Source organism: Calypte anna, chromosome 27 (genome assembly GCF_003957555.1).
Source record: "Calypte anna isolate BGI_N300 chromosome 27, bCalAnn1_v1.p, whole genome shotgun sequence".
In the NCBI taxonomy this organism is placed as follows: Eukaryota; Metazoa; Chordata; class Aves; order Apodiformes; family Trochilidae; genus Calypte; species Calypte anna.
This window is the reverse complement of record NC_044272.1, coordinates 709,306-733,355: the sequence shown is the minus strand read 5'-3', so window position 1 is coordinate 733,355 and position 24,050 is coordinate 709,306. Positions and strand designations below refer to the sequence as shown.

General features: G+C 60.1%; 1 protein-coding gene across 1 annotated transcript; it reads right to left on the bottom strand.

Moving 5' to 3' along the window:
* Positions 1 to 11,900: 11,900 nt before the first annotated feature.
* Positions 11,901 to 23,700, bottom strand: SOCS7 (suppressor of cytokine signaling 7). The gene is made up of 10 exons (XM_030465720.1): positions 22,373 to 23,700; positions 19,474 to 19,538; positions 17,930 to 18,034; positions 17,385 to 17,486; positions 16,580 to 16,710; positions 15,893 to 16,061; positions 14,896 to 15,024; positions 13,094 to 13,229; positions 12,542 to 12,703; positions 11,901 to 12,201 (listed from the first exon to the last, which is right to left on the bottom strand). Exons 1-9 carry the CDS (start codon positions 23,698 to 23,700, stop codon positions 12,583 to 12,585), a joined length of 2,286 nt encoding a protein of 761 aa, XP_030321580.1. The 3' UTR covers positions 11,901 to 12,201; positions 12,542 to 12,582.
* Between the last annotated feature and the right edge of the window lie 350 nt (positions 23,701 to 24,050).

Here is a 24,050-nt window from a genome sequence, read left to right as displayed (position 1 = left end):
AGTGCCGCTCACCGCAGGGGCGGGTGGGGGGATCCCGACCAGGCAGAAGGCGATCCCATTCATCGGGACGTGATGGCCGGGCTCGGTTCGGCCCGGCCCGGCGCAGCTGGGTCCGGTCCGGCGGAGCTCAGCTGAGGCTCGGTTCGGGCTGGGCCGGCCCCAGCCCCGGCCCCGGTTGCGGCTCCGCCTCCTCCGGGAGCCCGAGGCGGCGGGCGGGGCGCGGTTGGGTTCGGCCCCCCCGGCGGGAGGGACGGCGGCACCGGAGCCAAAGGAGCGAGCACCGGGACACCGGGACCGGGACTGGGGGGGCAACGGGACCGGGACCGGAGCCGGCACAGAGCGCGGACACCCGGGGAGTGGGATGGGCAGGGACACCACGCGAGATGGAGACACTGGGACAAGGATGGGACAGGCAGGGACACACCGGGACAGGGATGGGACACTCGGGGATGGGCGGGGGGCAATCAGGGACACAATGGGATAAGGATGGGACAGCCAGGGAGGGGCAGGGGACGCTCAGAGACCAGGACAGGGATGGGACAGCCAGGGGCACACTGGGACGGGGATGGGACATCCAGGGATGGGGAGGGGACACCCAGGGACTGGGACAAGGTAAGGGACAACCAGAAACCACCAGGACACCCAGGGATCAGGACAGTGCAGAACAAAGGGACAGGGAACAGGATCAGAACAGACCAGGATGGGCACAGAGAGTGCAGAACAGTGGGATGGGGACAGCTGGACGGGGAGCAGAAGGAGCACAGAGGGACACACGGACAGGAAACGCCAGGACAAGGGGATAGGAGTGACAGGGACTGGCACAGGCAGACACGGGGACGGAAACAGCCGGGTTGGGGCTGATGAAGGGACAAAGGGTGACACAGAACCACGGGGAAAGGAAACGGCGAAGACGGGAAACAGCAGGACAGACGGATGGAGCCTGGCCTGGCAGACAGAGGGACAAGGACACACAGACAGGGCCTGGATGGGAGGACAGAGGGACAAGGACACACAGACAGGACCTGGCCCAGCTCAGGCCCACAGAAGAGCATCACAGAAGAGCATCACTAAGCAGCCACCGACTAAATCGACTCCCACACCTGAGTCTCGGGGTGCAAACAGCACCTCAAAGGTGCTGGGGTGGCAGCAGGAGGCCACAACACCAGAACACGAGCCCTGAGTCACCACGGGGTCAGCCCAGACACAGCCAGGAGGCAACAGCAGCCCCGGGGTGGTGGGGGGCAAGGCTGGAGGGGAAATGGAGCCACATGTGACGGGAAAGCAGGAGGAGGTGCAGGAAACCAGGGAGGAATGAGGGCCAGAGCCTGCAGGGACACAGGGACACAGGGTGGGGAGGACACACAGGCAGGGCAGTGCTGGAGCTGGGGGTTGGCTGTGGACCAACAGGGCTGGATCCAAGGGGGTTGGGGTGATCTCCCCATCTCCCACTGCAGCACCCAGAGATGGCTCTGGGGGTGTCACCATCCACACCCTGATCCCCAGTGGGGACCCAGCTGCAGGCACGGGGCAGTGGGGTGGGTGTGGGGGATGGATGCTTGAGGGGACACGCGACCTCCCCCTCGCCGTGCTGGGCCAGCACCACACACCCAGTACAGCCTGGGCTCGTGCCAGCACATCCAGGCGATGTCCCCACACCTGAGGGGCAGTGCCAGCCCCCCAGCAGCTCACCAAACCCCTCCTGAGCACCCCGTTCCCTGCCCACACCCGCTGTGTGCCAGTACTGCCCCGGTGATGCCAGCCCCGGCCACCGAGCAGGAGTTTTCCCTGACACAATTCAGCAATTTCTGTGTCAACAACGACTTCCTCCAGGAGCCTGGAGACACCTCAGCACCACCAGGAAAAATAAATGACCCAGCTGGTGTCCACCACCGGCCACTTGGAGGGGCTGGAAGGAGGCCAGGGGGCCTGATCCTGCCTGTGGGGACATCCCACCTGGCTGGGACTTCACACAGGACACAACCAGAGGAGGGTGGCAGAGTTGGGCATCCTGGGATGCTGGAACAACCACCCTGGGGTGCAGGACCCCCCACCCTGAGGTGCAGCTGCCCCAGCAACAGTGGGGTGCAATGGAGGGTCCTGTGCTCGGGAAACAGCTGCTGAGATCCATGGGGAACCCACGGGAGCACTGTCACCACCTCTGTCCCCTGCCCCAGCCTCGGGAACAGTCCCAGCAGCTGGAGAGAAGGAACAATCAGTCGGATGCCAGGGTCAGGACGTTTCCTCCCTGCCAGGGCTCACCGGATGCCCCCACCCCGTCCCCAGCGGCTCCCCCACCCACGCTCAGCACCCCCCGAGCCCCACGGCAGGTCCCTTTGTCCCCAAACACCTCCGGGTCCCTCCGGGATGCGCTGCCCGGGTGCCCTCTGCCTGCCCGGTCCCGGCAGGACGTGCCAGCCCGGCCGGCGCCACCGTGGCCGCTTTCCAGAGACACTTTCCAGGAAATGTCCCCTCCAGCCGGGTCTGGCACCAAGGACTGTCCCAACCCAGCCACCATCCCGCCGTACCCACTGCCTCTTCCCAAAGGCCAGTCCCAGCAGGACACCAGAGTCCTCCCGGGTCCCCACGCAGCCTCCCCAGTGCCACCCTCACTGGGAGGTGACAGGACCCACGTCACCCACAGTGGCCCTGACCCCTGCTCCACGTGAGGTGAGGGACAGGGGGATCAGCAAGAAGGAGATGTCCCCAGCAAGGGGTGACCCCGGTTCTGGGGTGCAGGGTAAGGGGGGAAATGCAGCCCACTCCCAAGGGGAGCATTTCCACGCGGGTCCCCAAGGAGTGGGGTGCTGCCACCCATCCAGCTGCTGCCCCCTCCCTCCTCCCAGCCCTCTTTGTCTCCCCCAGCCCCACCCCAGCCCCGCACCCCCTTCTGTAGCCCCCCGGGGGGGGGAGGGGATGGCACACAGGGCCCTGCCAGGGTGTCCCCAAGCTGCCACCACCCCACACCCCATTCCATACCCATCCACCCGAAAATCACCACCTGCCCCCCCCCATCCCCCTTATTGCCCACCCGAGCAGAGCAGATCCACCACATCTCAAACCCCCACCCCCAGACCCAAATCTCAGCGGAATGAGAAGCGGAATCGGAAGGGAGGGGGTGAGGGGGGGAGATTGAGACACCCCCCCTCGCCTGCCCGGGTGCCGCTCCCTGCCGAGCCATGGAGACAAAGAGAGGGAGAGGGGAATCCCGGCAGGGCGATGGGGTTTAACCTAATCCCGGGAATTAAAAGGAAGAAAAAAATAAAAGCAGGGTGGGGGCACGGGGGGGCCGAACAGCAGCCCCCCCAAAGCCGGAGCAGGACCGCGGCAGCAGGACTGGGAAAGGGACCCCGGGCACTGGGTGGGGGTCTCTGTTGGGGTGGGGTCTCCCGCAGCCCCCACTCGGGTGGCAAAACGGCCCCAAACTGAGGTTTTCCAGCCCAAAGCTCCTCTCCCTTCTCAGCCACCGCCACGCCGAAGCCATCTTGAGCCGCCGGCGGGCAGGGGGGAGGTGACGGACCCCAATCCCTCCCTCCCAATCCATTCCCTGCCCGCTGGGGGAGCAACAAGAGCGAAACCCCGGGGTGGGGTCGGGGAGGGACCCCCAGGAGCGGGGCAGAGCGAAGCAGGGCGGGAGGGAGGGTGCGGGGGGGCGGTGCGGACATCCCACATCAGGGAGGGGCCGAAATCCTAATGGGAATGGGGGACCCCGAGGACCCCTCTCTCCCTGCATCTCCAGCTGCCCCGGTCCGTGGCAGGGGGCAGTGGGGGGGGATGGGGGGGGTCAAGGCTGCCCCCGCTGTGTCCCCCCACCCCGCACACCCCAACCTGCTGCTGCTCACGGCCTAAAATTATCCCGGCTGCTCCGAAGGCGTTTGCTGCCAATCAGGGCGGCGGGGAAGGTGCTGGGGATGCTCGGGAGCTCCTCTGCATTGCAGCTGGATGTCTGGATGAAGGGGGGATTTTTTAACAGATTTTAAATATTTTTTTGTTGGTTTTGTGCCAGTGGGAACACCGGGCAGCAGCAGGCGGGGTGGGGGTGGGGGCTGGCAGCCCCCCCAGGGTGATGCTGGCAGCCCCTGGACAGGGATGTGGGCACATCACGTGCAGCCCCCACGCTGGCCATGCCAACCCCGAGTCCCGGGGGTCCCACCCATCCACTCACCCACCCACCCACCCACCCACTTCCCTGTGCCACCTCTCCTGGCCACAGCCCTGCTCCAGGGGGAAGGAAATGGATTCACCAGCACGCAGCAAAACCCACCCCGTGCTGGGGATGTGTCAGGCCTGGAGTGGGGGCTCTGCCCTGGGGCAGCTCCAGACCCAGCTGAGGGGGGGGGGCCCACACACGAGGGGTTAAATCCTGAGCTCAGGTTTGGGCTGAGCCAGAGGGATGGGCCAAAAAGAGGAGGAAAAGCCTGAGAGGTGGTAGGAAAGGAGCTGGACCCCTAAACTGGGGGTAGGGTGGTGGTGGTGGTGGGAGATGGAATTCCTCAGTCATGGAATAACCCCCCCTTGCCTTAGGAGCCAGGCTGGGAAAGTCCTCCCCATGCAGAGCTATGGCATGGGGGGACCAAGAGCACCCACAGCTCTGGGGGGGGCACCAGGGAGGGACAGGGCAGCCCGGGACAGCCACGGTAGCCAGAATGGCTACTGGAGGCTTTGGCTGGTGAGTAACAGGACGGGGAGACAGAGGCCAGACCGACAGACACAGCCTCATCCCCACCCCACTCCCCCGAGTGTTTTCCACACCCCACGGCGGCTCCAGCCCCTCCCCCGAGCAGAAACCCCTTCCCCAAATCATGTCGCAAGGCGGGGGGGGGGACACACACACACCTAGGGTGGCAGAGCAGGGACTGTCCCCTCCCGGCCACCCATCCCTCCACACTGGGTGAGGGGCCAAAATCCGTCCCCCCCTGGCAGGCACCCGGGCAGGGTGAGCACCCAGGGGTGCCCACGCACATGCCACAGCCGGTGGGAGAGCTGGCGATGGGGGAGCAGGGATGGGGGGGCGCCGGGGGGGACGACAAGGAACCAGAAGGGGCAGAGGCTCAGCCCCAAGGCTGGGGGTCCCACCAGCAGGCGGGGGTCCTGGTTGAGCCAGGTGGGTGCTGATGGGGGTCCCAGACCGGTAAGTGACGCTGGGATGGGGCGGGGGCGACCCCGGGGACGCGGAGGGTGATGAGGAGGGGGCTGCGGGGGGTGCGTGATGCCAGGGGGGCAGGTGGGGGGGCTGGGGAAGGTGGGCGGGGACCGGGAAAGCAAAAGGGTCCCTGAGCAGCAGGTGGGGAGCACGGGGCCCGGGGGGGGTGGAAAAGGCGATCCCGGTGGGAATCCTTCCCCATCCCCGAACCCCCGGAGCGGCTCCGTGGCCGGGGGTGCCGGACCGGACCCGACCCGTTCCCTCCGCAGCAGCCACGGTCCCGGTCGGTCCTACCTGCTCCATGGGGCTGCTCAAGGCACCGCCGGGGCGGGCCGGGCGCGGGCCATGGGCCGGTCCCGGTGCCGGTGCGGGATCCGGTGCGTCCCGGTGCGGTCCCGCCGCCGCCGTTTCTCGCCGCCGCCGCCCACGCCCGGCGCCGCCCGGCGCATCCCGGGAGCGGCGTCATGTGAGAGGCTGCGGGAGGGGGCCCAGCCCGGCCCCACCCGGGGCTTCATCGCCCTCCCCTCCGCCCGCCCCCTCCCCTCCCGGCTTCCCCCTCCAGCTGTCCCTCCAGCCCAGCCGGCTGAATCCCGCCCCTCCTCATCCTCCTGCCTTCCATCCGGCCAGCCTGCCTCCCCTCCTCATCCCTTCATCCATCCCTCATCCATCCATCCATCCATCCATCCATCCATCCATCCATCCATCCATCCCTCCCTCCCTCTCTCCTTCCATCCATCTCTCCATCCATGCCTCCATTCATCCAGCCCTTTTTCTATCCATCCATTCTCTATCTTCCCATCCATCCATCCATCCATCCATCCATCCATCCATCTCTCCATCCCTCTCCCTCCCTCCATCCCTCCATCCATGCATCCATTCCTCCCTCCTTCCCTCCCTCCCTCCCTCCCTCCCTCCCTCCATCCATCCCTCCATTCATCTGTTACTCCAGCCCTCCTATCCATTCATTCTCCATCTTCCCATCCATCCATCCATCCATCCATCCATCTCTCCATGCATCCCTCCCTCTATCCCTCCCTCTCCCTCCATCCATCCCTCCACTCATCTCTCCATCCATCCCACCATTCATCCATTACTCCATACCTCCTTCTATCCCTCTCTCCATCCCTCCATCCCTCTCTCCCTCCATCCCTCTCTCCCTCCATCCCTCCCTCCACCCACCCACCCTCCTCTCCATCCCCCCTCACCCCACCCAACCCACCTTGAGGTCCCCAGAAGCTTCCAGGTTTTTTTCCCATCCCCAGGGGTGTCCCTAAGGCCGTGCTGGTGCCGTGTTTGTCCCCTCCCCGTCCCCCTCCTCCGGCCACCAGGGGTTGGTGGCCCCTGGCCCCGGACGTGGCATTTCCCAGGGCGGGGGCCAAGCCCTGCAGGCTGGGTAAACATTAGCTGGGAGGCAGTGCCGGTGCCAGGCCCGGCCCGGTGACCCAGGGGACACTGCCACTGCCCTGTCACCCTCAGCCCCCCCCGCGCCTGGCCCCACGCCGTGCCTCAGTTTCCCTTCCCCAGCGCATTGGGGAGAGGGAGGATGAGGAGGGGCAGAGCACCCACTGCATCCCCTCCATGGAATCCAGTCCCAAACTGGTACCACTGCCCCAAACCCCCCCTCCGGGTCACCCCAGCCTCGTGTTTAGGGGTGAGGAGGGGGTGTTAGTGATGGGGGGGCAGCACAGTGACCCCCACACGGGGCTTTGTGGGCCCCTGGCACAGGGTGAGGTGTGGGGGGGCCCTGTGTCCACCCTGGGGACCCACGGGGGTCCTGAGGGTCCCAGGCTGCAGCAGCCTCCGTGGGGGGGGGGGGACGGGGGGACAGGGAGCGTGGGTGGGATGAAAGCAGCTTTTGTCTGGGGGCTCCGAACCTCGCTGGGGAGGGGAGGGGGGGTGGGGGGGGGCGGAATTTCGCTGCTTTCTGATGCAAATGAGATGTTAAAAATAAGCTGCAGGCAGCGCAGCCATGTTGGGGCTTTTCCAGGGCGATGCACAAAGGGGCTTTATGGGGCTCCTGGGGGGGGCCAGCCCTGCCCTGGGCACCCCACAACCCCAGGGGTCCAGGGTGAGTGTCTGGGGGGGGTGCAGCGCCTTGCCATCCCCCTCCCTAGGGCTGGGTGAACCCCAAAACCACCCCCAACCCCTCCTGCACCGTGTGTGTGTTTGTCCCCCCCGGGGGGATTCCTGAGGGATGGGGGGGGCTCTGCCGGGATCTCATCTCCAGCCCCAGCCAAGGGAAAAATCCACCAGGAGGCCCCAGATGTTGGATCCTGCCTGCAGAGCCCGTCTGGCCCCATCAATGGGGGCTTTGTCCCCCCAGGCAGGGGGGGACAGGGGGGTGGAGGGGCACTGGGGTAACCCCTGCCCCCCCCCAGACAGGAGGGGGGTGGAGGGAAAGGGGTGTCCGGACCCACTGGCCATCCCCACACAAGATCCCCTCCTGCCAGGGATGGAGGGGGAAAGGAGAAGGTTGAGGAGATGGAGAAGGGAAAAAATGGAGAAGAAAAAATGGAGAAGAAAAGGAATGGAGAGGGAAAAATGGAGAAGATGGAGAGGGAAAAACGATGAAGAAAAAAAGAAGATGAAGGAAAAAAAATGGAGAAGATGGAGAAAAAAGGAGATGGAGAAGGAAAAAAATGGAGAAAAAAATGGAAAGGAAGAAAAAATGGAGAAGGAAAAGAAAAAATGGAAGAAAAAAAGATGGAAGAAAAGGTGAAGAAAAGAGAGAAGAAAAAAGATGGAGAAAAAAGATGGAGAAGATGGAGAAAAAACAGAGATGGAGGAGGAAAAGATGGGAGAAGATGGAGGAGGATGAGAAGAGATGGAGGGGAGGGGGATGCAGCCCCCCCATGGCTCTCAGCCCCCTGCACACCCCCCCCAGCCCCATTCTGTCACTCCCCATCCTTTGATCTCCCAAACCTGGGGGTGTTCAAAGCACCTCAGCACGGGGTGGGGGGGACAGGAGGGGTGGGGATGAGACAGGAGCTGAGTGGGGGCATCACCCACCCCCCCCCCTGGGGGCTCCATCCCACCCCCCAGGGATGCTGGAAATGGGGAAGGGGGGGTTGGAAAATCAGTGTCTCAGGAGTCTTGACCACACAGCACATAAAGGAATTTCCAATTCTTTTTATTTCAAACCCGCAGCTTCTCTCTTGCCCCCCCCAAACCCCCCCCCCCCAAAAAAAAGGAAAAAAAAAGAAAAAAAAAAAAAAAAAAAAAAAAAAAAAAATCAGTAGAACAGGGCTAGGAATGAGTTACAAACACAGACAGTCAGCTCTCCCTCACTGCCAACTTACAAAAAAATAATTAAAAAAGACAAAACAACCCCAAAAAGAACCCCACAAACCCCTGAACTTCAGAGCAGCTCCCCCCAGGCCCTGCAGCACTCTCCACCCCAAGGCCCCACATGCCTATGAATACAATATATACAGAGAACCCCCCAGGTACAGCCAGGCTCCCCCCTCCCCACCCCCAAAAATAACCAAACACACCCAAAAGTGCATTTGTTGTGTTTATATCAAAAAGCATTTTCTTAGTTTTCTTCTCTCTCTCTCTTCTGAAAGATTGGCCTGCAAGTCTGCTCTTTACCATTTAGTAACTTTTTTTTTTTTAATATAGTTTATGAAAATAAATTATACAGCAACTATTTCAATAAATTAAGCACACACCAAAAATAAAAAATAAAAACAAAAAAAAGGGGAAAACAAAAAAGAGCAAATGAAGCAAAGCTGCATTTTTACCCAAAGGTGATGGGACAGCCCTGTGCCCCCCCCTCTCTCTGCTCCTTCCTTCTCCAAAGGCAAATCCAGACTCTGCCCCCCAACCATTTTTGGAAGAAAACCCCTGGTGGGTGGGTGGGTGGGGGGCAGCACCCTGGGGGGTTGTGGGGGGCAGCAGGGCTGGGACCCCCCCAAGGGGCTGGGGTTTTAATCTTCATTTGAAGGATGGAATCATCCCCAGGAGAGATTCAGAAGAAGAAAAACCAAGAATTCCCCAGCCAGGGGCAGAGGGAACTTTTACCTTTTGGTAAATTCACCTTTTCTGGGTGTTTCCTCCCCAAAAAATCTCCTGGAGACGACTCCAGCCCCCCCCACACCTCCCCATCACCTCCAGGTACACCCAAAAAACACTTCCAGGGTTTAGGAATGGGGCAGCTGGAACTGGGTGGTCCCCAAGGTCCCTTCCAGCCCCAATCCCCCTGTGGGGTTCAACCACCCCCTCCCCACTTCCCTCTCAGGGGGTTCCCATTCCAACCAAATTAAAGATTAATTTATTTTTTTAATTATTATTTCAATTTCCAGCTGAACTTCAGGTCCCAGATCATCCCCTTCCTGGGGAGTGGGGAGCAGCAGGGACACTGAGCACCCTACAGGGTCCTGGAGGCTTCACCCATCCAGATTTAAAAAAAAAAAAACCCAAACAGCAGCTGAAAAAGGGTTTTTTTGTTTGTTTTTTCCATGGGCTCTGGCTCTGCCTTGCTCTGGTTCCTTGCTCACCTCCCTCCAGTCCCTGAGAGAGGGGGGAGGACAGCACCAAGCTCTGCAGAATCCCAGCTTGGGGGAAGGAGGCTGTAAGATTATTTCCTCCCCATCCACCTCGAGGGGAAGGAACTCCAGGAAAAAGGGTTTTTTTCCATATTTTTCATGGCTCTGCACCCTGGGAGCATCTTCCACCCCCCTTATTCCTGGGGTGCAGCTCCATGGGGTGGGAGCCCCCCCAGCATCCCCTGCTGCTGTCCCACCCCTCATCCCACACCCCCCAAGTTTCCTCCTCCATCATTTCAGCTCCCAGACCCCCCCTCAACCCTTGCTGCTGCCCCCCAGCTGGGGCAGGGCCATCCCCCCCCTTCATGGGGGACAAAGTCCCAGCAGAAGCACCAGGAGGATCCCTCCCCTCAGGACACCTGGAATTCAAGTATTGCCCCTAAAAAGCCTGGCTGCTCCTTCAGCATCTCCAAAAACCCCAAAAACACACAAAAAAGAAAATAAAACCCCCCACACAGCCACCTCACCCACCTTCACGGGGAGCTCTGGAGGGGCAGGAGATGGGGCAGGAGATGGGGCAGGAGATGGGGCAGGAGATGGGGCAGGAGATGGGGCAGGGCAGGATGGGGTTTTCCTGCTGTGTTTTCAGCCCCACGTTGGGCTCCATGCCCCTTCCCCTCCCCAAACCCACCCTGGAGCAGGGGAGGGGGACAGCCCTGTCCCCCCCCAATCCCCCCAGGGAGAGGACCAGCTTCCCCCTGGCTTCAGCAGCTCCCAATCCATCCATCCATCCATCCACCCATCCCAGGTGTCCCTCAGGATCATCCATCCAGGACCCAACCCCAGGGCCAGGTGGTTGGATCTGTGTCACCTCCACAGGGGACACTTTTCCCCATTGATTTATCACCCAGAGGGTGGTCCCAGCCTGGAGGGGACATGGGGACCATGGAGGGTCCCACCAGAGGTCAGGAGATGCTGCTCAGCACCTCTCAGGGCAGCTTCACCCCTGTCCCCAGGTGGTGACAGAGTCAGTGGTGGCCCAAAGTTTGAAGCTTTCACCTGGAAGCCAAATATTTTTCTTTTTTTTTTTTTTTTATGAAAAAACCCCATTTTTTTTTTCCTCCAAGACCAGAGGGTTTGTTACCACCCTTGGCAGCCAAGCAGCATTATTTTGTTTTCCAGGCTGCTTTAAAATCCCCCCTGGCTAAACCCAAGGGCATCATGGCTCATTCTGCAGGGCAGGACCAAAGGCCCAGCAGCTCCTGAGTCACCTGGAGCCCAACATCACCTTTCCAGACCCCCCCTGGTGCAGGATGGAGGAGTCTGGGGGCTGAGAGGAAGGGAACCATCATTCCAATCCAGGAGGAAATCCTCTTCTCCAGATTCCTCAGCATCACTTCAGGCAAGCTCTGAACTCCAGCACCATGTCTGGTGCTGCAGTGGATGAAAGAGCAGCTCAGGATGTGAAGGGGTCAGGGGGGGTTGGTTCAGCCAGTGCTAAGCCCAGAAACACAACAAGAGGCAAAACCTCTCTTGGCTTTCCAGTTCCTGAGCTGCTGGAGTTCCAGGGGCATCCTGGGGATGAGGAGGGAGCAGCAGGGAAGCTCACAGAGCTCAGATGCTGCTCCAGGAGAACCCTCAGGTCTCTGCTCCTTGCTCCAGAGCTGCTGTTTGATGCCCTGGCAGCTCCTGATGAAAATCCTTCCCAGCTCCACAGAAAGCAAACTTCCTTCCCAGCTTCTGGGGAGAGCCAGAGAAGGGCTGAAAGTGCACATCCCACTGCTGCAGGTTCCTTTGGTCCAGGGAAGTTCTGTCACCTTCCTTCCACCCCTGCCAGAGGCTCAGCAAAAATCTTTCCAGTGTTTGCAGCAGGAAATGTTGTCTCCTCCTTGGAGCAGCAGCCATTCCCTTTGGCAGAAGGTTCCAGGACACCCAAACAGCTCCCATGTTCTCCTTTCCCTGGGCTCAACAGGAATTCCCTGGCAAATCCAAGCTCAGGTGCCCAAGACAAGGTTTGGGGCTGCTCTCTGCTCCCAAATCCCCCCACAGAGCAGGGGATCTCCAGAGGACATTCCAGAGATCATCCTGGCTGCATCCCACACTCCTGGAGCAGATCATCTTCCTAGAGAGTCCCCTTCTCTCTCTGTCTCTCTCTCTCTCTGTCTCTCCCCACCTTGAAGTTTCCAAGGGAGGACAAGAAAAATTCAGCTGATCAGAAGACAGGATTTCCTCATGCTGAAAATAATTTAAAAAAAAAACCAAAAACAAGGCATAAAAATAAAACTTTCTAAAAAAAAAAACCTAAAAAAAAAACCCCAAAAAACCCAAAAACTTGTAAATAGTGCCATGACATTCTTTGTTCTGCAGGGAGTCCAGGAGCTGGGCTCAGCTGGCTCCCAGCCCCTTGCTCCAAGGTTCTGGTTCCCTGTTCCACTGGGTTCCTCGGAGCCTGGAGCCCTCTGCTCCTGACAAAAGAGCTGGAGAGCAGGAAGTGGCCTGGCAGAAGCTTGGCCCTCGTGTGCCTCCTTCCCAGCACAGCCCCCCCGGGGCTACAGGATGGTGACAATCACATTCCTGGGGAGAAGAGAGAGAGAAAGAGAGAGGGGACACAGGGATGAAGAACCCAGCAGAACCTGTCCCAGCAGTGCCTGGTTTGGGTTCAGGGAGGAGCATGGGCTGGGGATGGGCAGAAATCCCCCCAAGGAAGCAGCAGAAACCTCAATTCCCTCCCCCAGGGGATGCTGAGCAGTGGGGAAGGACCACAGAGTGAACTGCTGTGATTTTTTTCTTTTTTCCCCCATTTTTTTTTTGATGGTTGTGTTTTAATTTGCAGCCAGAGGGGGACAAAGTGATGATGATGATGATGATGATGATGGAGATGTGACCCCCCCGGGCTGGGAGCTGTGGTGCTCACCTACCATCAGTGACAGCAACAAGGCTGGGGAGGCAGGGTGGCTACGTGGAGGACTCAGCCTCCTGCTTCTGTTTGGAGATGAGCTGAGCTTCCTTCAGGGAGAGGTACACCTCCTCCTGGGGGTCATAGTAGTAGAACTTGCAGATGTAGGAGATGAGGGGCCTGGGGAAAGCAGGAGGAGAAGTTTTAACCCTGAGCCCACAACCACACCAACCCCCTCATCCCAAGCAGTGTTGGAAGGCCAGGCTGGATGGGGCTTGGAGAAACCTGGTTTAGTGGGAGGACAGGGCAGAGGGTTGGGACTAAAAGAGGTCTTTTCCAACCCAAAGCAACACTAGGAAAGGATCACCAAGACTTCTCCCCCAGCCAGCACCCCAAGGTGTGACACCCCCAGGGAGCTCCTCACTCATCCACATCCCCAGGACACGGATCAAGGCTGCAGAAGTCACCTCCTCCCCTCCCAAAGCCCCTGCTGCAGACACAGCCACCTCCTCCCTGCCTTCCAGGGTGGAAAGCACAGGGATTGATCCCCAGCCCATTCCCTGGACTCACTTGGGCAGGGGCAGCTCGGGGATGTGGTCGATCCGGACCAGCTGCCTGATCCGAAAGCGACAAAGGTGCTGGAGGGATTTGACATTGCTGAACCTGGAGACTGGATACAGGAGCTGGACTGGTGTTGGAGGGAGACCTGTGAGGAAATAAAAAAATAAATAAAAAAAAAAGGGATATTGGAGCTCAGTGTGATCTCAGGCAGGAATTGTCACTGCTGGGGGGAGGGAAAAGCTGGGGAGACAAAAGCTGTGACCCCCCAGGAGCTTCAGGGATTCAAAACCTCCCAGGGATTCCCCTGCAAAGTCCTCTCCAGCCTTCCTCACAAGGCAGCAGCAGTGGAAAAAAAAAATAAACCCAGGTCCTGGGACACTGCAGGCTCCTAAACCCCTCTCCTCTACCTGGACTGGGAGATGAAGCAGCAAAAGGCTCTGGGAGGGAGGAGCAGAAAGTGGGGAGCATGAGCCCTGTGTAGGCTCTGCACAACCCTTCGGGGCAATAAAAACCTGGAGGAGGGGTTGGAGAGCTCAAACTGTGCCAGAGTTGCTCAGTGTTGGGGTCCTGAGGCTGAGCACGAAGCTCCCCAGGCAGAGAACAACCTGGCAGGGCTGAGAAAGTCACATCCAGCCCCCCCAAAACCTCCTCCTCCCCCAGAGTTAAGAGCAACAACGGAGCCCACAGAAGGGAGAGGTGGAGAGGAGCAGCAGGAAGGACCTTGAGGAGCCAGGTTCATCCAGAGCCCCAGGTCTGATCTGGCTTTGCATGGGGATTCAAAGCTGGTGACACCCTCACCCCCTCCTGCTGCTTTGTCTCTGAGGGACAAGGAGTGAAAGGAGAAAAGGGAAAAGCTCTTCACACTGAAATGGGCTCAGAACTGCCCCGGGCAGCTCAGGAAGCTGTGAGCCAGCTTTTGAGAAAGCCAAGAACAGCAATCAATTGAAGGCTGGATTCTCCCCCCTCCCCTCCTCATTCTTCTCCTACCAAAAAGGAACTGACCTCTGGGAGCTGAGCCAGGGAGCAGGGGGAGGCAGCAGGAGCTCCCTGCCCTCTCTTAGCCACATGCCCAGGGCTAGGAGCCCAAACACTCTGCTAGCCACATGCCCCAAGGGGGCAGCTGGGGACACAGCCCCCTCCTCTCCTCCCAGCAGGGGCTGAGGTTTCTGCAGCATTACCCAGGGGAATCACAGAGCCTCAGTCTTTGTCTCCCCACTAAGGATCAGGTTCCACTGCCAGATTTTTGTTTTTCAAGGCTCCAAGAGCCCAGGTCCAACACTGAGCCCAGAGAGGAGGAGCAGAACCCAGAGCCAGCAGCAGTGAGAGCTCAGGGGGGGGACCAGGGACCCCTCAGCAGGTGCACACTGCAGGTTTTCTTTTTCAATCCTGTATTTCCAGAGCAAGTCCTTTCCTAAGGTATTTGCCTGGAGTCCTCAGCCCTCCAAGTCGGGAAGAGATCTCAGGATCAGGAAGGTGAAGTAGCAACTTGCAAAGGTTTTCTGAAGGCTGAGGACACTGCAAATCCATCCCTCTCCTCCCCCAGGTGTGGCCACATGAAGGATCAGTTTTGCTGTTAGTACAGCAGAGGGCAACACTGAACAGATCTGGGCTTGGAACCCTGAGGAGGGAACATTTATCTTATCCCATCCCATCCCATCCCTCCTCCCCTCCAGCCTCTCGTAGACCAGAAACTCCTTGGGCCAAATCCCCTCCCCAGTGGGCACTGAGCTCAGCAGCCCAAAGCCCCTCTAAGGCATCTCCCTGGGTCTGGGCAGGAGCAGAACATTCCCCAGGTTGGGATTGGGACCCACCTGGAACCCTGGAACGCAGGAAGTAGAGGAACTTCCCATTTTTGGAGTGCATGATGGCTCTCTTGATGAACTCCACCACGGACTGGCAGCGATCTTCAAACTTGGGGTGGCACCAGAGGCTGAAGGTCCCTTCCAGGAGGACAGAAAATACTTTATACATCACACAATCATTGTACATTGCACGTTATATTAAAAAAAAAATTAAATAATGCATTGCTGGAGCACTGGTGGGAAGACTCCTGGCTAAGGAAGAGCTGAGAGAGGACTTATCCCAGTCCCAAAATAAGGAACTGGACCAAGAGCAGGAGAAGTTTGTTCCAAAGCTCAGTCCCCAGGCAGCCTCACACCCCTTCCACCTGCAGCTGCTTCTTGGAGTGTCCCAGGGTGATGAAAACCTCTGCTCCTTCAGGGAGAATCAGTCCTGGGGCTCAGGACCAGAACTGCTGCTGGGTTCCACTGGCAGAGGTGGAGGAAGGCAAGAGAGGCAGCCCAGGGGCAAGGGCAAAGAGGAGGAGGAGGAGGAGAAGCAGCTGAGGTTTGCTCTGGGAGCAGGGGGTGGTGCAGCAGGCTGGCTGGGAAGCCCCTGCACCCCCAGCTTCAGGCACCACTGATGGTGTTGGGCATTCTGCTGGCCCAGGGTCTGCAACCTCCTCATTTAACACCAAGTTTTCCTTTGGAAAGCAGTGCCAGCTGCCAAGGGTGGCTCTGCTGCACAGCAGGATGCCAAAAAACTTGGGAATCAGCATTTTTTGGGTCCAGTTTATCAAAGCAAGGCCTGAGGAGTGGGCACAGGGAACTCTCAGGTGCCCCCCAGTTTTTCAGAGGTAGAAGGGGAATGATTTCCAAGGCCTCTTCCAGAACCCCAGCACAAGTGTGAGGACATCCTGCTGCTGCTGCTGCTCCCCCTCTTCTGCCACCTCTGTGCCTCAGAGCACTGTGCTGGGACCTTGTCACCAGGCTGCTCCCAGGTTTCCAGAGTCCCCCCAGCACCTCTCACCTCTGTAGTGCTCCATCCTGGTGTGGTGGGTGATGCCCTGGGACCGAAAGCTGAGGCTCAGGATGTACCGAGGGTCAGAACTGTCACGGACCAGGAAGGATCCATCTGGCTTCCCCTTCAGCTTCATCTCGGCATCCTCCCAGTTCATGGGTCCCCAGTACCACCCACACTAGGAGAAGAGGGAGCCAGAACATCAGCAGATGACAGCAAGCAAGACTTTATCAGCACCTGAACCCAACACCATTTCCTCTTGTTGTTAATTCCCTTTGAATGCCAGACTGGAAGCTTCTGGTTGTATTCACCCAGGAGCATGGGTGGCTGGGACTGCTCCTGGATGAGAAATTCTTTGGGGTGAGGGTGCTGAGCCCCTGGGTGCCCCCAGAAGCTGTGGCTGCCCCATCCCTGGCAGTGTTGAAGCTTTGGATGGGGCTTGGAGCACCCTGGGCTGGGAGAGGTGTCCCCACCCATGGGTGGGGTGGCACTGGGTGGGATTTAAGGTTCATTCCAACCCAACCCAGTCTGGGGTTCCACGATTCTATGAAAACCTCAGTGGGGGAAAGGCAGGAGGTTTTCTTTAACCCCTCTCCCTATTTCACTCTCCCAAGTCCATCAAAGGGATGATCAGTCCCCAAAACCAGTGCTGTCCTCCTCCTGGGCTGCCACCCCTCTCTCCCACACCACAGTCACCTTCTCCAGCTCTCTCAAGCTGGCTGCAAAGCTGCTGGAGTCCTGGGGGTAGAGAGGACACTGGAGGTGTGGGGTGGGCTGCCCGGGCATCGCCTCCGTCGGCCTCAGGGGGACAATCCGTGGGAAAGCATCTGCAGGAGGAAGAGACAGCCCAGGATGTGGTCACCCAGAGGGAGCTCACCCCGAGGCTGAGTCACCCCTGTCCCCCTCCCGTGGCTCTGGGGGTCAGGGGAGAGCTGCAGAGCTTTGGAAGGACAATGTCCCCAAAGAGGACGTGGTGGTGGCACCACCCGACTCCTCCAAGGGGGCTCCTGGTGCCTTCACCTCCCTTAAGCTGCATTAGTAGAGGGGGAAAGGGCAGTGCCAGGGGGCCACAGGTTGGGAGGAACAAATTTCACAGCTTGGAGAAAAGGGCAGCACCTCTGGGTGCTGAAGGAAACCGAAACCCAAAGGGAAACTGGAGGGGAAAGGTCCCTCAGCTGGGCTGCTGGGCAGGGGGGCTGCACCCACTCAACCCTGCACCCACAGCTCCTTCCCCAGGCTGCTGACACCCACTGACACCTCACCTGCCCCACTACAACCCTGGCTGGGCTGACTGAACCCGAGAAAAATGAGGATTAAAGCTGATGCCACCACGAGGTGCAGCAAAACGAAGAGAGCCCCATCACCTGGGCAGAGGGCACAGTGCCAGGGCAGGCAGCACTGCTGCTGGGAAAGCCAAGAAAAAGCCCAAAAGCCCCCCAAAACCACCCCCAAAGTTCAGGTCCCTGAAGGGCAGAGCCAGAGCTCCTAAAGCTGAGCTGACCTGGGGCGTGGGGTGGAGGAGGTGGAGGCAGAGGGAAAGACTGGAGGGAAGAACCCATTGGAGCCACCAGGACAGATGGAGGCAAAGTCCCACTGATATCATCTAGGAGAGAAGAGAGGCAAGAGAGGGTCAGAAAACAGGAAAGTGAGGGAGCCCTGCACCAGCAAGAGCCCAAACCCAGAGCCTGGACACTGGGGGACTCAGCTGGGAGGAGCAGAGCTGGAGCTGGGAGGGTTCAAGGGCTGAGTGGGGCTTGGACCACCCTGAGCTGCTGGGAAGTGTCCCTGCCCATAGAACTGGGTGATCTTTTAAGGTCCCTTCCAACCCAAATCATGAGATTCCATGATTTTAGGATTCCCATCCACCACCTGATGGGAATCCCTGAGCTCCTGGGGACCCTCAGGAGCCCCATTTCCAGCCCAGCCAAGCTCCTTGCATAAGAAACAGCAAGAAATCCCCTACTGGGACCCCTTGGGATGCTGCTCCTGCTCCATCCCTCTGCTCCCACGGGGACCCCAGGCCCAGGAGGTTCTGGAGGGTGGTACCTAAGAGGCTGAGGCTTCTTCGTGGAGGAGGAGGAGGAGTTGGAGGGTGAGGGGAGGTCAGACCTCGCTGAGAGATGTCCACGTCCACCAGTGACACCGTTTCACCTGCAGGGTTTGGAGGAAAGCTCTTAGTGCCACCACTGCCAGGGGGTTTTACTTTTTTTTCCCCCCCCAAAAAAATCAATCTAACCACATAAACCAAATCACCCCAAGCACCTGAACCTCAGTCCCAAGGACAATGAGCTCCATCTGCTTCAGATTTCAGTTCCTGCAGGCAGGGAACTCCTTTTCTGCTCCAGAGACCCTGCCCAGCATCCCCCCCATCCTGGTGAACACCCAGCAATTCATCCACCACGGGGCAGGGTTGACTCAGCTTCCCCTTCTGCTTTTTAAAAGCCCTGTCTATTCATAAGCCAGGTTAAGAGGAGGATTTGGGGTTGGTTATTACCCAAGGTACCTTCTCCCTGGGGGATTTATGAGTGTGAGCACACAAGCAGCCACACAGACACTTTATTTCCACACCCTAAAAATGAAGTGGCTGAGCTGCATTCATATCCTGCAACCAAAATCAGGGGGGTTGCAGGAACTCAGCCTTCAGATCCCTGCCAGCCACGCAGGTTGGGCTGGACACTGGAATTCTGGAATTGTTCTGGTGGTTCCACTTCCAGAATTTTTTCTGTGCAGTCACAGAAACCTCAGGAGAGGCTGGAGGAGCCAACGACCAAGCAAAGAAATTAAAATAATGCAGATGTTCAGTCACTTCAACAGCTTTCTGCCAAGGGAAAGCTCCTACAAGGGCACTGCCACCGTTCCCCCAACTGGCAGAGAGTTTTGATTCCTCTGCCCTGCAATAAACCCCTCTACATCCATTTAGTTTGGCTCTGAGCTTCCCCAAGAAGCCAGGTAAAACCCCACAGAGCTGCTCACCACCCACTCAGCAGAATTTTCCCCTTCAGTTCCTACTCACACAAATCCTGGGACTCTCCCAAGGAAGCCCCCAAGCCCTGGGGCCAGGAGCCCCCACCCCAACCAGCTCAGGACCAGGAACTTTCCATCACCCCACGGTGCTCAGCTCTTGGTGTCTCTTCCTCCTCACACCATTTAAAAACCAAAAAACTTCACCCCCTTCCCCAGCAGCAAAAAGGAAGGTCAGAAAGCAGCAGGAGGTGAGGAGAGAGGAGAACATGGAAGAGGAGGAGGAGGCTGATGCTTGGGTTTGGATTCAGAGGTTTGGATTCACCCAGCGCAGCCTCTGTGGGGCTTGGGGGGGGATCAAGGGGGCTCATCCAACCCGCCACAACCCACCCAGGGCAGCACTGGCTCTGCAGGGGGGGTTCCCAAACCATCTGGATGCAAAGAGCCCCTTTTCCTCCCCAGGCACAACCCCAAGGAGTGAATCCAGGGGAGGAATTGCAAAACACTGATGTGCAGCAGTGGGGAAGCCCCAGAGAGCTGGGGGGGATGCTCAGGGGTTTCTGAGAAGCCCCCACTGCTCTTTGCAGACCAAAATAAAAGCTGAAGCTGTAAATCTTCCCCATCCTTACCTGTGAAGAGGGGGCTGAACACAACGGGGGAAAAGGCACTTTGAGTTCTTGTCAGTCTGTGTTTCCTGGGGGGAAATCAGGGAAAAAAGGAGTCAGGGGAGGGGGCTGGGGGCAACCCCAGCAGACCAGAACCACATCTGACCTTCTCAGACAGACCAGCAGAACCTCCTCAGCCCAGCAGAACCTTCTCAGAACCTTCCCCAGCCTTCAGAGAAGCTGGAGGCAGCTCAGGTGCTGGGTGTTTATTCAGTGCTGTGGCCTAAGTAGGGCAGACAACCAGTAAAGCTGGGTCTGTCCTGCCAGGAAGCAAATCTCTAACTGGGTAATTAATAAAGTCTTTGGAAAGAAAAAAACCCCAAGCAAGGGTGGTGAGCAGAGCCAAGAAGCTGTTTCACAACAGCCCTCACGTTATTTCTCTGGATCAGAGCTTGCCCCTGACAAACAGGTTGGGTCTGCAGCAGGAAGGGGGGTAAGAGGGGGGGTTTGCTGAACCCAGAGCCAAGGGGATGGATGGGAATCTCTGCCCAGGAGCCAGGAACACCAGGGATCCCAGGGAAAGCTGCTCCCCAAACCAGGAGCTTCACACCAACACTGTGCCCACCAGCACCTTCCCTTGAGAGGCCTTGATCCAGATCAGAAAATCATGGAAAGGACCTTAAATCCCACCCAGTGCCATGGGCAGGGACCCCTCCCCCAGCCCAGGGGGCTCCAAGCCCCATCCAAAGCTTCAACACCTCCAGGGATGGGGCAGCCACAGCTTCTAGGGGCACCCAGGGGCTCAGCACCCTCACCCCAAAGGATTTCTCCCCCAGATCTCCACCTCCCTTCTCCCACCTTGGGATTCCTCCTCATCCCATCCCTCCAGGCCCTTCTCCAAAGTCCCTCCCCAGAGAAAATGCTGGGAAACTGAGGCACAGAGCATGGCACCTCCAGGAGAAGACCTCCCCCCCCCCCGTGACACCCACTGTTGGACCAGTACCAACTGGGACCTTGTCACCCAGCACCCCCTGAGCTGCCCTTTGGCTGGTACCAAACCAGCTCCATTTCCTGCCAAGGTTTTGCAGCCATCAAGTTCTGAGATTTCTCCTTCTCCCACTCCCAGCAGGACCTGAACAAGGAACCCCTCTCCATCCCCCCCTTCCTTCCCACCTCACTCCCCCCCAAACCAACTTCCAAGGCTTCCTCCTCCCCTCCCTCAAGCCCTGCAGCCCCCAAACAACGCTGGAAACAGGAGCTGGGAGCTCCAGGTTTTGTTTCTTGCAGCTGGGTAAGAGGGGTGGGTTCCTTCCTCACCTCCTGCTGCACCACACGTCCTCCAGCACCACTCCAGACACCTGGAATTCTGCTGGAGGAGGTTGGAAAGGTGGAGCCAGAGCAGGGAAGAGCCATGGGATCCCAAAGGAGCAGCACAGCAAACAGAGCTGTGGGTTCCTGGGTCCCACAGCACAGAGCTTGGAATGATTTCCAGAAGATCCAAAGCTTTGGGAACAGCATCCAGGGACACCCCAGGCAGGAGAGAGCAGCATCCAGGGACAGAACCAGGGACAGGACCCAGGAAAAGGTCCCCAGGACTCCTGGCTCTCATCAAGCACCAGGACCATGGAAGCCACCAACACTTTGTCATTCCAGGCAGCCCCATCTGAGGTCCATTCAGCCACCTGAGGGGAACCAAGCTGCCCCAAAAACCTGCTCCATCACCCCCCACAGGTCCGTGGGCTCCAGGGAGCACCCAAACACCCCGACCAGCTGCAGGGCTGGGAACTGCCACAGGATTTGAGGCTGCTCCATCTCATCCATCCACCCTGAGCTTCAACTGGGGGGACAATTTTCACCTCTGGTGCCACCCTGTTGCCTTTTGGTCACCAGGTCACACCTGAGCCAAGGTCAGCACCTTCAGAACAAGCCTGGAGAAAGTTTCCTGCTCATCCACCACGAGGTCTGCAGCTGCCTTCAGCCTTAACCAACCCCCCAGGGAAAGGGTTCTGCTGGAATATTGAGTCCATCCCATGATTTAATGCTGCTCCCGGGGTGGCTGCAGACCTGGGGCAGCCTCTCCAGGAGGAATCTCAGCTCTGCAGCTGGAAAATGCCACAGGAAGCTGTTTCTGGGGTGCAGGAGGTCCCCATCTTTGAGCAGCCCTTGGTACCAAGCAGCTCTTGTGTTCTGCTGAAACAAGAGCCTGGAGCAGGATGAGGAGCCATGGAAGAGGGATGGGGCACAGGGAGGGGGGGGTCCTACACCAACAGGTCCCCAGATTTGTCCCCCCCAGCCCCACACACAACCCAACCCCTGCTTCCTCCTCCCTGTCCTGCCAGGGAGCTCCAGGGGGCACCAGGGGAGCTCCAGAACCCAACTGTGATGCTCACAAGCCCCAGGAAATCATTTTCCAAGAGGAACCCCCACCCCAGGGGTCTCAGGGGGGTCTCAGGGCACTGTCACTCGTGGGACACACAGCTTCCTCAGGGTCCCCTCTGAGCCAGCTGTCACCTCACCACTCCAGGACCTTTTTCCATCACCCCCTTTGCAGATGCAGAACCCAGGCTGCTCCTCCTCCTCCTCCTCCTCCTCCTCCTCTCTCAGCCTCCAGCTCAAACCTTTCCTGACCCCAGGGGATGGATGAAGCCTCAGAAGAGCCCTGAGCCCAGCTGCGAGCTGCTGGTGGCCACGGTGTCCACCAGTGGGGTGGCACTGGCCCCTCGTGGGCACCTCCCTCAAGGGCTGACAGCCCCAGCACCCCAGCAGCCACCCAGAGCTCTCCTGGTGCTGCCCAAACCCCCACCCCGCACCCCAAACATCACCTGGCCCGGGGGGGGGCAGCCCCTGCCCAGACACCCCCAAACCAGGGGGCAGCCCCCGAACCCCCCCAAGTCCATCCCCGGTGACTCCCCCCTGTCCGTACCTGCCCGTCTCCTGCTCCCGGCCGCGGCCCCCGCAGACGTCGGTCAGGCTGCCGGCCGATGCGGGGAGCTCCCCGCCCCGTCGGCCCTCGGTGGCGACGGCGTCCCCGGTAGCGGAGCCACCGCTGCAGCTCTTGGTGCGGAAGAGGCGGCTGAGACGGATTTTCAAGGAACCCTTCCTGGAACCGGGACCGTGAGCGGTTCCCCCGGGGGCCGATGCGGGGGGCGGTGCGGGGCCGCTCGCTCCTCTCCCGGCGGGACGGGCGGCTCCGCGCCCGGGGGATCCCGGTTCCTCCTCGGAGCAGCTCCCGCTCTCCTCGGGTTCCAGAGCTTCCAGCACCAGTAACGCGTCGCTGGTCTCCTCGGCGGGGGGCCCGGTGGTGGCGGTGGCGGGGGGGAGACCCCCGAGGCAGGGGCAGCCCCCGGGCCCCTTGGAACCCAACCCGGGCGGCCGCAGCCCCAGGGCCGCCAGCTGCAGCTCCAGCCCTCCCGGGGGCCCGGTCCCCCACCTCGCCGCCGCTTTGGGCTCCAGGGCACAGCGGTGCCGCGGGCAGAGGTCACCGCCGGCAGCCGGGCCGCCGCCCCCCGCCCCCGGGCCGCCCTCCTCCCCGGGCCGCCCCTCCGCCGCGTTGCGGAACACCAGGAGCTGCGGCGCCGGACGGGGACCCCGCAGCGTCCCCGGCACCGGTAAGGCCGCCACGGCCGGCAGCCTCCCCGCCACGGGGCCCAGCGCCTCCGAAACCGCCGCGCCGGTACCGGTACCGGCACCGCCCGCCGCGCCCGCCTCCGGCCCGGCCCCGTAACCCAGCAGGCGGCTGAGCACCCGGTAAGAGGCCGCCGCCGCTGCCTCCCCCTCCCGCAGCTCGGCGCGCTGCATGGCTACGGCCGCCGCATGGCCCAAGCGGGACGGAACCGGGGACGGAACCGGGGCCGGGCCGGGCCGGGCGCCCCCCCCGCCGCCTCCCTCGGCCGCCGCCGCGGCTCCCGCCCACCCCCGCGCCAGGGCCGCCAGCGCCACGCCCACGCACTTCCGGTCATAGTCACGCCCCCATCGGGCTGAGGCCACGCCCCGTCCCGTGTGGCCACGCCCCCTCCCGGGGAGGGACCGCGGGGACAGCTCGGGGGGGGGGACACGCAGGGGACCCCCGGGACAGAGCGGGGGGAGAGGGGGGAAACTGAGGCACGAAAGCCCCGCAGCTTCGGGTTGGCAGCGCTGCACCGGCCTTGTACAGCCCTTGCACAGACCTTGCACAGACCTTGTACAGCCCTTGCACTTCCTTGCACCTCCCTTACACAGCCCTTGCACTTCTCTTGCACAGCCCTTGTACATCCCTTGCACTTCCTTGCACTTCTCTTGCACAGCCCTTGCACCTCCTTTGCACATCCCTTGCACTTCCTTGCACCTCCCTTACACAGCCCTTGCACGGCCCTTGCACGACTCTTGCACGCCCCTCCAGAGCAGACGGGGTGCCACCCGCCATCCCCAGACCTGGGGACAGTCACCACTGAGCAGGGGCGGAGCTGAGCATCCTCCCGTGCCTCAGTTTCCCCTCTGCAGTGACCCAGGCCACCAGCCCCCAGCCTGGAGGGGTTGGGTGGGGGTCCCTGCCTTGGTGCTCACCCCCGCGTCACCCTCAGCCCCACAGGGACATCCTGCGTGTGTCACCCTCCCACCTCCCA

Coding starts and splice junctions, on each gene's coding strand:
- SOCS7 (XM_030465720.1), bottom strand. CDS start 23,700: ATGTACAAGGGCTGTGCAAGAGAAGTGCAAGGGCTGTGTAAGGGAGGT. Junction 18,035..19,473: donor GTTCAGCCCCCTCTTCACAG/GTAAGGATGGGG, acceptor CAAACCCTGCAG/GTGAAACGGTGTCACTGGTG. Junction 15,025..15,892: donor CAGGATGGAGCACTACAGAG/GTGAGAGGTGCT, acceptor TCCTCCTGGAAG/GGACCTTCAGCCTCTGGTGC.